The sequence below is a fragment of the Pteropus alecto genome, unplaced genomic scaffold, assembly GCF_000325575.1.
Source record: "Pteropus alecto unplaced genomic scaffold, ASM32557v1 scaffold107, whole genome shotgun sequence".
Lineage (NCBI taxonomy): Eukaryota > Metazoa > Chordata > Mammalia > Chiroptera > Pteropodidae > Pteropus > Pteropus alecto.
The window spans coordinates 1813777-1828510 of record NW_006440619.1 but is presented as its reverse complement, the minus strand read 5'-3'; the positions used below and the strand labels follow the sequence as shown (position 1 = coordinate 1828510).

The window sequence follows — 14734 nt, the reverse complement described above, 5'->3', positions numbered from 1 at the left end:
GCAAAACAGACACACAGATCAGTGGAACAGAATCACGAGTTCGGAAGTAAACCTATCTTTCTACAGGCAAATAATTTTCGACAAAAGAGCCAAAAATATACAGTGGAGAAAGGAAAGCCTCTTCAATAAATGGTGCTGGGAAAATTGGAAAACTATCTGCAGAAGAATGAAAGTAGACTGTTGTCTATCACCGCATACCAAAATTTACTCGAAATGGATTACAGACCTGAATATAAAAACTGAAACAATAAAACGCATAGAATAAAACATAGAAACTAAACTCAAAGACCTTGGACTTAAAGAGGATTGATTTTATGAGTTTGACCTCAAAAGAAAGGGAAGTAAAAACTAAAATAAGTGAATGGGACTACATCAAACTAAAAAGCTTCTGCTCAGCAAAAGAAATCGTCAACAAGGTAAAGAGACAAACATCCAAAATGGAAATAAAAAAAATATATTTGCAAGCAACACTGCCAATAAGGACCTAATATTCAGATTGTACAAAGAACTCATACAACTCATTAACAACAAAAAAACAAATGATTCAATTAAAAAATGGGCAGAGGACCTGAGCAGACACTCCTCTCTAGAGAATTTACAAATGGCCACCAAATATGTGAAAAGATGCTCAACATCACTAGCTATTATGGAAATGCAAATCAAAACCACAATGAGATACCATCTCACACTTGTTAGAATAGTCGTTATCAACAGGACAAGGAATAACAAATGCTGTAGATGATGTGGAGAAAAAGGAACTCTCATACACTGCAGGTGGGACTGCAAATTGGTACAGCCACTACAGAAAACACTATGGAGGTTCCTCAAAAAACTAAGAATTGATCTACCATATGATCCAGCAATCTCTCTAATGGATATTTACATCAAAGACTTGAAAATCCATATCCGAATAGACATTTGCACACCAATGTTCATAGTAGCATTATTCACAGTGGCCAGGACATGGAAACAACCAAAGTGTCCTATGATAGATGACTGACTAAAGAAGCTGTGATACATGTATACAATGGAATATTGTTCAGCCATAAGAGATGAAATACTGCCATTTGCGATAACCTGGATGAACCTCAAGATAATCATGTTAAGCAAAATAATCCAGACATTAAAAGTTGAAAATCACATGGAATCACTTACGTGTGGGATATAACCCTAAAAGCAACAAATGAACTGGTCAAGTAAATAGAGACTCATGGTCATGGACTATAGACTAGTGGTTACTGGAAGGGTAGAGGGTGGGGAAGATAGACACAGAAAAGGGTGTCAAATATAGCGGAGGAGAGGGAGCGTGAAGTGGGTAAAGGGGATCACATATATGATAGCTGAAGGAAACTGGATTTTGGCTGGTAAATACAGAATAGAATATACAGATATCAAATTATAATGTACACCTGAAAATTACATAATTGTATTAACCAATGTTATCCCCAAAAACTTAAGAAAATAAAATAAATTAAAATAAATACAAATCAACAGGAAGCCTAAGCATGTCTCAAAACCAATTTCCAAACCCACATTCTGAAAATAGACTACAACCTTCTAAAGCACCCCCTGGAAGCTAATTAGTGGACCACTGACAGTTGAAGATACAGGACAATTGCCTGCTAGAAGTTATGTATATATTTCAGAATGTTAGCATGTTTGAAAAGTGTTGGAGGGGTTGTTCCATATGTTAAGCTTGACTAAAATAAACCTTTACTTAAAACATAAAATAATTTGTAGACTGCAAAAAATGAGAATTCAGGTTAGCAAAGATGACAGAACAGTAGGTTGTTATAAAGTGTTTTTTTTCTTAACTAAAGTTGTCATATGCTAACTTGTAAAGTGAGTAGTTAAGATCAAGAATGCAAAAACAAACACAATCAGTTCCATTTCTATTATGAAGAAGGCTTAACTAGTATACTGATTTAGAACTTAACATCAATCATCCTGAAAACAGTACATTGAAGATAGAATTGATTCCACTCCAGTTTTTTCAGCTATTCAAGCACCTCAAACCCTGAGGTCTTAAACGGTCCTTTTGGCCTGGGGTATAGCTAAAGGTAGAAAGGACAGACTGATTCATAAGCATAAATAACCTTTTAAAAAAGGCAATATAAATAGGTTTAGTGGCAATGAAAAAACACTTTTAAAATAGCTGTTTGCCAGGGGAGCTACAGAAAGCATTCATGATGAATTAGCCCTCAGAGGAGAAATGATGAATACAGAAGATCTTGTGGTCTTTGGGTAGATGAAAGAAAGAAGACAGAAAGACTGATGAAATATGTCTCACAGAAAGTTAGAGACAAGGCATGCTTGTAGAGATTTACAAGGTTAAATCCAAAAACAAAACCGGAAGATTTGACAACTTTTGGAAGTATAGAACAATGAGAAAGTAAGTCTAAAGTTCTATAAGGGAGTTAACATTAAAAACAACAACAACAACAACAACAACAACAGAAATACAACCTAAAAAGGAACATTCTCAAGGGAATATAACTAGCTATGGTACTATACATTGCAATGTCTTGAGATTAAAAAAACATTTCAACTGGCCCTGCCAGTTCATGCTATAAATACACATGCTTTTGCAATCAAAATACCAGGGGAAAACAGATTGGAATAATCAAATGCATCACTCTTTGCTGCCATGAAAATGCGAAAAAGAAAATCCCACTCATTTTAGCAATTTTAAATGCTAATTTTTATTTCTTGCCAACTGTGCAAAGGACACCAATTCAATACTGTGCAGTAAAACAATTACATAAATCTAATATTAAACAATAGCATATGGGATAGATCTAGAGCAGAGCACCATGTGCCTTCGAAACTGATTAATATCATAGAACACAGGTCAGTTCAGACAATTCTTAAGAAACCTGAAGAGCTCTCATTTAATATCAAGTTAGTTATCCAGAAGCAAATGCTCTTGGTTTTATTTTCTAGAGAAAAGTGGAAGTTATTCAATTTTTGCAGTTTAATATGATGTGTGACATCTGAACCAAGGAAACAGTTTGTATGATTTATTCCTTTTATCAACTGGTACCATCAGCTAATATAATGTTGACAAGTGGGCTGACAGAAGACAGCTGAATACAATGAAGTATGCTCAACATAGGGCTAGTTGTACATTCATCTTAACTTCCTTACTCACAAACCAAAGTAAAATTCTTCTATTTTAAAGTACTATTTCAAATCAAAAGATAAAATAATCTCGAAATGATACAATAGTAGCCACTCTAACCACCTAAATCACTTAAACTACCTAACATAAAACACTTTTAAAAAACTGAAACAGCAAGAAAATGGCAGTGCAAGAATATTTTATACTGCTCAATCTTACATATTCTGAGGTACATAATGAGAAGCTGAGGGAGGTGAAGCAATATAGCCAACTGGGCCAGGATTCATAGCACCATGAAAATGAGAACCACAATATGGTGCACCAATGGGATGCCAGGGGGCAACATATGGATAATCTGGCACAACAGGAAGACAGGAATCAAACCCCGGCAAAGGTGGCTGCCCATAGGGATCTGGCATCACTGGATAATAGACTGCTCCATGAGGGACAGATGCAGGGTCAGCATTTGGAAAAGTACCTGAAACAAAGAATGCACGTAGTACACTTTATATACAAAGACTCACTAAAACAATATAAATGCAGGCTTTTACAGGTAAAAAAATGAAATTTAGCATTAACTAGAGGAAAGACCTGCTGCAATTGCAGCAGGAGCACTTTAGATATGAAATGTGACTATAACAGGCTACCGAGATTATATAAACGTTTCTGAACTTAAAACATTTTACATGTGTCAAATGTATTCTACCTAGTGAGCACTATCTTTCCGGGGGGTTATTTAGGCACCAACAGACTTAATACATAAAGAAAACATTCTCTAGAGTCCTCTAGTCAATCAAGTTCTTTAAAGAGTTGGTCACAATTAAGTTATCCAATAGTTTTCCACTAAAATACATCACCCAGATAACTACTTTTTATTACTTTAGCAATGGAACACTAGGGGTAAGATTCTATATAGTGCTAATATTCCAAACCATTAATATGTTTTACAAAAGGAAGGAATCAAAGAAATGCACATTCCTCACATGTGCCAGGCACAGTATACTTATACATAAAGTTTCATTTAGTTTTTATAACAATCCTGGCAAGTCAGGTATTTCTCATCTCACAGAAAATCAGGCTTAGCCAAGATCACAGCCATCAAGTAGCAGTGTTGGAATGGGAAACAGATTTGGTTAGGTTATTCTACATCGTTTCTTCTTATCTCCTGCTGACTCTTTCCAAGAAGGGCAGTCCAAAGATTCTATCCTAAATCCTCCGAAATGCCTCCCCATCTATATCATACTGTGAACAAGTACACAAAGCAACCATCCTTTTAAGGGTCTCCAACTTCTTAGTCTCAGGATCCCTTTATACTCTTAAAAATTGAGCATCTCAAATAGCTTGTTTATGTGGTTTATGTCTATCGATATTTACTATATTAGTAATTAAACTAAATTAAAAAATATTTATTAATTAATGCAAAAATAAGCCCTACATATTAGCACAAAATTTTTATGCAAAATGATTTATTTTCCAAAACATAAAAAAAAAAAAATTGTGAGATAAATGGCATTACTTTTACACTTGTGCAAATCTCTAATGTACGCCCTAATAGAAAACAGCTTGATTCTCATATTTGCTTCTGTGTTTAATCACTATATGTTATTTCAGTTGAAGGCTATGAAGAAAATCTGGCTTCATACAGATATGTACTTGGAAAAGAGAGAAGTCATTTAATAATTAGCCTTTTCACATACTGTAGATATTCTTTGATGCTACAACAAAACTAGATAAGGGGTAGTTTCTTAAAGATCAGTAGCAATGTAGATATCCCATACTTTGTTAATATGAAAATCCACTGTTTTATCTTGCATTTTGGATAGATCTTTTACAAAATCATGCTTGGGTAACATTATGCATTGGTAACTGGGAAAATATTATTTCACTAAGTTATACAAATCTCCCAAATGTTGACAACATTTCATGATACAATGTAAAAAAAAAAAAACCAGATTAATAGCCCCGTCTAAGTACTGAGGAACTGTCTAGCTCATGGTGACAGATACAAGTTTTCCAAAATTTTAATTATTTGAAAGCTGAAATTTTTAACTTTAACAACAAATACTATCAGTTGTTCTTGAAGTGGCTGGCTCATGTTATTCAATTGATAAAATGTCTGCCAAATCCCTCAGTCTGAATAATCATTGTTTGTCTATCATTCTTTCAAGTAAAAATAGTGTTCCATGAAAAAGGTCAGCTAGTTCAGCTCAGATATCAACCTCACAAATCCTTTTCTTTAGGTTAATCATCATACTTCAATTCAGTATGCAAAATGTCTTATGAATACTTCCCATTTTGTCACATGGAGTATTAAGAACAATTATTTAAAAATAAATATTCAGTAAAAATAAGAACATCTTTGATGAAACAAAAAATATGAAACTGACATTTTTGTATCATGAGTGTGTGACAGTGAAGAAAAGACTGATTACTAACATAGTTACCACAGCTCATTTGTGCTTAGGCGCCAGCAGTTTTACCCACAGCTGATTTCTGCCCCCCTCAATGAAAATGTAACACAGTAAAAGGGACAAAAAAACCTAGGTATTATGATGAATACTTCTGGCCTGACAGATCCCTTGAAAGGGTCACAGGGACCCCACTTACCATGCACTGAGAAACACTGGTCTAGTATTTGGATCTAATAAAATACCTGAAGGTTATTATTACATCACACACAATAAAATCCAATTATCATTCTTGCAGGCAATCTTATTACATACTCACCATCTGCTGATCCTTCTGCCTGTGTGTCATCTTGTTTCCCCCCTTCACTGTAAAACTGAGGAATGGTCTGATCTACCAAAGGAGGTGGCTCAGTATAGACTGGATAATTCTCTACATGATATTGCTGCTGCTGCATCTGGGGCACATAGACCATGGAGTGCCAGTAGTTGTGGTAATAACACTTTGGCAAGAAAGGGAAAAAACAAACATTTTACTCTTCCATGTTCTTAAAGTAGTATAGTTCCCTCTCAAAAAAAAAAAAAAAAAAAAAAAAGTTGGGCCAAAAAAAAAAAAAAAGTTGGGCCATAATTTTCAGGTGGGGTAGCAATGACTTTTTTGACCTCGAAGATATGACATTTGTAAAATCTATTTTTTTATTACAACTTGCAGTATCGATATCTCATACTTGGAGCTAGAAGTTCTAGGAAAAAAGCATCTGAAGAAAATTAGATATACATAATGACATGTATACAGATATGTCTTTTATAGCATTATTTATAAAAGCAAAGCACATGTGAACACACTAATATTCAGTAACAGGGAAGTGGAAGAAGGTATTATGACCTATTTATGATAAAATAATACAGGCAATAAAAAAATCATGCTGTCAAATATTTAAAGAAAAAAATGCTCATATTGTTAACTTAAAAGTTTACAAAATTACATAGCTGTCCGTATTTTGTAAATTAAACAAACTGAAAGGAAATTTATCAAAGTATACAATAGTTATACAAGTGATTTTTCTTTAAACTTTAGTATTTTCCAGATGTACTATAATAAATGCTATTACTTTTATTATGAAAAAATAGTATTAAAATATTTTTCTGCATTTCCTTGTATTCCTATGGAGGAATAATTTTAAATGCCTCAGGCTTGTGGAATTAATTACATTTCCACATGTGACTAATAACCTAACATAATTGAAAGTAGATTATTTTTCAATTCTTGAAATTGCCTTTATGAAATAGTCTCAATGAACAAAAACTCATTCCGCTACTCCTAATTTATAAATGTGTACCAGTTGGGACAGATAATTATATGGAAATAATATGTCTGAGGTTTTAGGGAAATTAGCATCTGGGAATATGAACTATTCTGAGCATTATCCAGGAGACTATCTAGTTTACTATCATCTGCCAAATCTTAAAATGCATCATTCCTTTTCAGGGAATATACCATCTTGTTATATCAGAAATCAAGTGTATTTCGGGGGAAAAATGATCCCTGAAAGAATGAAAGAGCTCTTCTAACAAACCAAATTTAACAAGGCATTAAAAGATTTATACACTATGTAAAAGTGGGATTTATTTCAGGGATGCGAGTATGTTAAACATCCACAAATCTAAGTTTTACACTACACTAACAAAATAAAGAATAAAAAAAGAGCTCTTATCTGAAATCAGAGACACCTTTCAGTGATATTAAGCTTTTTTAAGTACCCACATTTTACAACTCAAGGGAGTGGTGAAAATCAAGTGTTTGGCAAATATCTACAAACACAGGAGTGCTTAAAAATACAGTTCTTTAAAATGTCTGAATTTGATTACTTTTCACATGAAATGCAGAAAAACCCATAAAAATGTTTTAGGTAAGCAGGCTAAATAACCCACTAATTATTGTGAGACAGAAAAGAGAGTGAAGGGTTGACAAACGATGTTAAATATGCAGGCCAATATATGCTAAAATTGTGCTGCTTAGAGTCCTCACTCACCACAATTTAACAACTATTTTATAAGAGAAACTGAAACATTGGGAGGCTAAGGTAGAAAACTGACCTTATCTTCTTCAGATATTTTATAATGACAGAAATAAAGCTTTTAGGCCCCACACAGTATCCTTGGCTCTTAAAGTTCAAGAGTCTGATTATGAAAACTACTTATATTTTTAATATAGAGTTTATCAAAGTAATTTTAACATGACTCTTACCTGCAATCCCAGATTGAAATAGTACTGTAAAACTTTTGTATCTAAAAGTAAAAATTTTTAATGTTAGTCACTAGATGACATAAGCAATTAGACCTACCACTTAAAAAGCTTTTGCTTGAGTATTAAGGTAGATATAAATGGCTTCCCACATCAACACCACCCTCAATTCTAACTTATTTATAATAAATGACCATTTACTTACTGCTACAGGTAAAATCTTTTTCTGATCCAAGGTTTGATCGCCAAATACATATTTATTTCTACTCTTAATATTAGCAGATGTTACAGGAACTCCACTCTGCTAATATTTCGAAAGAATCTAGTAATGGCATTTTCTTGCTCAGGACTAAAATTATACTACAATACAAATATACTACATAAGCAATCATACTAGTTCTCAGTTAATGGAGCTACTACATAGCACAAACTAAATGCTCTACTAATGCTGAGATTCGTGATGCCTACTGAGATAAATAGCACTGTATAAAACAATTAACCTTGTTTTTAGTTAACGTGACTACCACTAAAACTTGAAAAATAGGAGGCAATGAGAACAGTAACTTGAAATAAAATAAGTTATATCCTAAGGTGATAAAATTTCTCCAAACATAGAACTTAATTAAAATGTCACAAGTGAACATAAACTAAATGTACGGGGGAAGAGGGAATAGCCTTAGCATTCCAATTATATCTCTAAATGTATTTTTACTGACTGACCTGGAGTCCACGTATATTATTATAAGATAATATAACCTGAATTCCACTAACAAACAAACTCTCAGAAAACCCCTCTTTAAGTTGGAGACTCCCGATATATACATATGTTTACTGCCACTTTAAATGGCATGGGATTCCACTCCTTCACAAAACTTGTATACAAATATTCATAGCAGTATTATTCACAATAGCAAAAAAATGGAAACAACCCAAATGTCTATCATCTATTAGATAATAAAATGTGATGTTATCTATACAATGGAATATTACTCAACCATAAAAAGAAATTAAGTACTGATACATGATACACTAATAATGAAATATGAAACCACGAAGAGTTAATATTATATAAGGCCTGGAGAGGAAAAAAAAGGAAATAAAGATGAGGACTTTCCTCAGTCAGACTGGGTTTTAAGTGAAAATAAAAAAGCCAAGTGAAAATGCCTAGCAAGTAGCTAGAGACAAGTACCTAAAAGCTTCAAAGGCCAAGGTAACATAGATTTAGGAATCATCTACATAAATGTGATACCGAAGTTTTACGGTAGAGAAAAAGAATGGAGTTAAAGGAGATCTTGATGACTACCTTAGGGGCTGGAAAAAAATAAGAGAAGCAGCTAGAAAAATAAAGAGAATCTTACAACAAAGAAGGTATAAATAAGCTACAAAGAACTTTCAACTACAATTCTCTTTTGAGAAACACTGCCAAAGTGAGGGGCAACAAAGGACGTCCAATGGAAAGCCACTCCTTAGTTTAATTAGGGAAACAAGAACACAGGGCTAAAATCCAAGGCATATCAAACCCTCAATTCCTAAAACAAATAAATAAAATAAAAACAAACAAAACTTCTCCAAGTCTTCAAAGCTCAGTTAGAATCCTAAATATTCTGTATGTCCTTAGAAATGGAACTGGCATGATTTAGAGTTTTCTATAATTCCTTCGATGCTACTAAGTAGAAACCTTCAAAGATTGTAACAATTTTATATATTTGTGGTAGATTTCAGAAAAGAAATGAAGAAAATTTTGATATCGACTCCTGCTTTTTAAGAAATAGTTGAGACAGCAAAGATATCCAGTTGAGAATCTTCTCCAAGGCAGACAGATAAGCTAGCTACCAAAATGCAGCAGCATGAGTCACCTCAAGCATCCACTTATTGATTATAAGATATTCTCAGCTTTCAGTTGCTCCTTTCCTTAGTCACTTAGCGTTATGCTAAGTCAATTTCCATTTGGTACCCTCTACCCTACTCCCACCGGTTAACCAGAGATATGCTCTAAATTTTTTTTAAAAAATCCCAGACCTAAATAACCTTCACCCAAGTCTCGAAATCCATTTACCTTGAGGCAGATCACTGCCATTTGGATCACACGAATAAGGTGGAGGTGGTGGTGGTAAGTTTGAAGCCTCTCCCACCTCAAGAGGTGGTGGTGGTGGAGGTGGAGGTGGTGGTGGTGGCACAGAGGCAGCAACAGCGGGCATAGGAGCAGAGAGGTATGGATAGGATGGTGAAGTAATCACTAAAAAAGAAAACAAAACATAAAGTAACAATGCACAATTGTAACCTTATAAGTAATAACTCATCTACTTTTTTTTTGCTCCAGACATAGTCAAAAACTTTAATTCTTATAATTTGACTTAAAAACAAAACCTTGGAAAGTGAATTGCTCCATATTCTCTTAGTCATGCCAGCTGAAAACTAGTTCTTACAGGTTATTTTGAGTTAAGGAAATTACCCGAAATTAAAAGGAAAAAAACCTGGAAGTTGCAGAGTTTTGACTATCAAGACTTTCAACATCAGCTAACCAGGTACATTTTTAAAATACCATTAAAGCAAAAGTTTTACTTAGCTTAATATAAAGTGTAGGTTAGCTTAACATAAAGTGTAATAAGTTTTCAGCTAACTGACACACTCTTAGTCAAATCACAAGTTGTACAAACTAATAAAAGACTAATTCGTACAAATTTAAGTAAGCCTTGAAGGTTTCTACTTAGTAGCATCGAAGGAATTATAGAAAACTCTAAATCATGCCAGTTCCATTTCTAAGGACATACAGAATCTGAAACAGGCTAGATGAAATATCTTATCCCTTTAACTTTCTATACCTGTTCCTATAGTTTAAAAATAATATTTACGCTTAGGAGTTTCGTAGTTTTAACATAAGCACTTCAAATATCATTATGTTTAAATATTAATACATTCCTCTATGATAAAGGAAACAATGTGATTCTAACCTAGTAAAAATAAATACCTCTGTATATACACAGTATGCCAGATAAGTCTGTTAAATTTTTTGACAAAAGATGAATGATACAACTCTTCAAGGATAAATGAACATTTTAGCTGACTTAGAAATTCAAGTACTGAATTTAATCACTGTTACTTGCACTATAATTTTAACGCTGAGAAGTACAGAAAGCTTAGTGTCAGTCAATAAAGATTTAAATTCAGAATTTTAGAACACTTAGTACAGGAACAGCCCACATGAGCTGAATTTGCTACTCTGGTAATTTAGCAAGAGAAATTTAAGGCCAAGTATTAGAAATAATCCACATTGTTTTCACTCACCAACTAAATACACTTAACTATGTCCTTTATACAATTATAGGCTAACAGTAATAGGAAATCTGTGTCTTAGGGTGATTTACAACTTGATAAACAACTCTTCGGGAGTAATGAAACTGTTTTTGATCATGGTGGTTATACAACTCTATATACATTGTGTCAAAACACACAGAACTGGGCACCAAAAAAATGAATTTTACTGTATATAAATTAAATAGTAAGTTTTAAAAACTTGCTCAACTGTTTGTCTTGTCATACATGTGAAAAACTACTCTTACAAAAAGTTTTGAAAAAGGAATTTAATTTTTAGAGTATCTACAAATACTCTAAACGGTATATGGATTTGCTTTCTATAAAATAATGGCTTCTTCAACAAAATTCCACTCATTCCTTCTAAACACTCAAATCACACCATTAAAAAAAATAGCAAATGAAACAGAAAGCAATAAATGAACAAACAAAACAAACTGATAGACACAACGGTACCGTGGTTACCAGAGGGGAAGGGGTGGGTGAAAGGAGGATGAAGAGAGTAAATAGGATCAAATATATGGTGACAGAAGACTAGATTTTGGATGGTGAACACACAATACAATACACAGATGATGTGTTATAGAACTGTACACCTGAAACTTATGTAAGTTAGTAACCAGTGTTACTCCAATAAATTTATTTTTTTAAAAAGCTAATGGGATAAAGTTCAATTAGCTGAAGATAGTAGAATGCAATTATGATCACTAGGTAAAAACCAACTACTAGACACAGAAGTAGTTAAATAAGTTCTCATGGGCCTGAGAGAATAAAGGACAGAAAAAAATTTGGAGTTAACTTTGTCTGAATTTGTCTTCCTTGTAAATGCATATTATAATAAGCCCCATAAGGAAAAGCTTTTATGATTTCCAGTTGTTCTAGATGCATAAGCATCTATCTCATTCACAGGCACAACAGGGCTCTATAGCTTAATGGGTATAGTTCAAGGGATGGCTCCAGAACAAGAGAAGCAAAATGCTCATTTCCCCCCGTTGATTTAACTGCAGCCTGCTCTGGACATTTCAGAAGAAAACACAGTAAGACCTGGATGGCTTCCTTAGAGATCAAAGGGCATGGCCAAGACTAAGGTGTAGTGAGGTGCAAAATTGAAGGTGCCACCAAATGCCAAAAAAATTCATGATGAAAATATCAGAATTCTAATAGACAAGATACAAAAGCCTGCATTTGAGTGACCTCAAGAGTGAATGCTTACTCAACTCACCCTAAGCCTGGCCCACAGATCCTGTCTTTAGGGCAAGTGAGTCACTATTCCTGGCCCTGGAAAAAGCCCTGGGAACAGTTATCAAAACCTAGTTATAACAGGATTTGATGCCTATGAGGAGTCTCATATTAAAGGCAAACATGGCATCTAGTTACCTGGCAGATAGGAAATGACTTAAAGGAGGTTGGGATGCGGATGCCAATCTGTCTCACAAATAACAATGGAAAACATGAGCTGTTTCATCTAAACGACCAACAGAAATAGTGAAGAGCAACTAAAAAGCAGCCACAGCCTGGTACAGTTATAATCGAAGCTCTTACTGACTCAAGTAACAAAAGTAAAATAAATGAAGGCAATATACATTTTTAAAAATACCTACATAGAACACAAATCTGGCATTTAAAGTTAGGTAAGCTTTCAATGATTCTACATAAATGAGGCATTACAATGCTTGATTTACCTGTCACTTGATTTTCTTTTTAAGCTCAGACATCTGCTAAAGGCAGACAGCCAACACTTTGCCCTACACCATTATAGCCCCGAAATAGGAAAACCAGGATTTACATTAACACTTCCAGTGAAAAATGTCTATAGTCATGAACATATACCGCATATTTTTGTTGCAGGTATCGTGCTAATAAGCACTTAATTAGATACGGAAAACAAATGAATTATTTTATGGTAGACATTATACAGGTCAATAAATAACTTTGTCAGCCATTCCAGAAAACTTCCACCCTCCCTATCCCAATCATAACCCTCTCCTTCCCATCATAACTGACCATTATCCTGACTTTCATAATAATCACTTTTAAGAGTTGTCACCCAAATGTGCATCCTTAGACAGTTTTTTCAAGTTGATGTCTTGAATCTCTTAATTTATTAGTCCCTTCTCCATCCCTATCATTTCCTTCCAGTTTATCTTTTGAATAATCAGGGCCCTTTGACCTGTTGTTTCTTATAGTCTGAATGTTGCTAATTACACACTCATGGTGCCTTTTAAAATGTCCTGTATTTCCTGCAAATAGGAAGCTCAATTCAGGAGACTGAATCAGACTCAGGATTGATTCCTTTGGCATAGTGTATAAGTAATGTCTACTTTAGCAATCTTAGCAGCTATTGGTGTTTAATAACCATTCAGTGAGGACTGCGAAATAATTATATTCTGCCACTTTTTCACCGATTAGTTAGAATACTAATATACAGAAACATTCCCTCTCATCTATTAGTTGGTTACCCAGTAGTACAGTTCATAAAAGAAAGGAAGGACACATACTTGATACTTTCACTCTATTTTCCAGTTGTCGAAAAACATAAACTAGTTTCCTATATCATCCTCTTAAGGTGAACAGTTTTTAAATTAGGAACTCTTAAATTTAACATATTTGATACGTTCCGATCTGTTGCAATTACCACTGGTGAGGCTTAAACTGTTCCATCTTTAGCCAGTGGAAATCTCTTCAAAATGGCTCCTGAGTCCTTTTGACATGATCCTAGTACTCTGAAAGCTTCCTTGCTATGTGGGATGACAAGATGATACAGGCTCACCTTGAACATTTTCTGCCCAGACCTGAAATCAGCAATTTCTCCAAAAAGCTGTTTGCGGGAATGTCAGAAACATGACGGAGTGAGAGACGTCCTTAGATCTCTCCCTTTGAAACAACAATAAGCTGAACATTTAAAACTCAACAAAAACCACCTAAACTGCACACCAGCATGTCTGAGCGTGGGATCTGCACATAAGAACTACCACAGGTCAGAACCCCAGGTGTTGGGAGGTGGACCAGGAATGATAAAGAAGCTGCCTCTCACAGCCTCTAGAGCTCCCTGCACAAGGAAGGGGGAGGAGAGAAGGAGTGGCGAGTTCCTGCGGCAAGTACCAAGAACATTCCTGCCTGAGATAGCTGTGGCCGCGGAGCCCAGTCATCAGGGTAGAAAGCAGAAAAGCGGGATGGGATCAAAGAGGAAAAACAGCAGATTTTTGCCGGCCGCCGTTGCAAAACCGAGGCTGAGCCGCAGCCCCCAACCCTCAACCCAGAGGGCCCCTCCCACGGTATCCTCCAAGACCCGTCACCGCGGAGCCCCAGGGGAATCTGAGCAAACGCTGCTGAGACTGAGACTGTCGCTGACACTGACAGGGACTGAAACTGAGGATAGCGAGCGTCATTAAACATCTACAAAAAAATTTAAAAAGCATTATTAAGACTTTATATAAAGCAGGATCCAAAAGACTTAGACGCCACCTACTGGAAACCAAAAGAAAAGCGCCTTCTTTGCAAGAGGCTAAAGAGAGACCTTTATATAATAAACCTTCATTCTGGAAAAACAACAGAATACACTGGTGGAGAAATAGTCCATTAAACTATGAACAACAAAAATGACAAGGCATCTCAGAAAGAAAGAGAAAAATCTCCAGAAAATAAGCTTAC

General features: G+C 34.8%; 1 protein-coding gene across 1 annotated transcript in view; it reads right to left on the bottom strand.

Annotated features, from left to right (window-relative positions):
• Positions 1-2682: 2682 nt before the first annotated feature.
• The window catches only part of ALG13 (ALG13, UDP-N-acetylglucosaminyltransferase subunit), a 64707-nt gene continuing 52655 nt past the window's right edge, over positions 2683-14734 (bottom strand). Inside the window, 4 exon segments of the mRNA XM_025050560.1 lie at positions 2683-3599; positions 5849-6029; positions 7775-7815; positions 9828-10007. Of these exon segments, the coding sequence (XP_024906328.1) occupies positions 3337-3599; positions 5849-6029; positions 7775-7815; positions 9828-10007 (665 nt within the window). The 3' untranslated portion in view covers positions 2683-3336.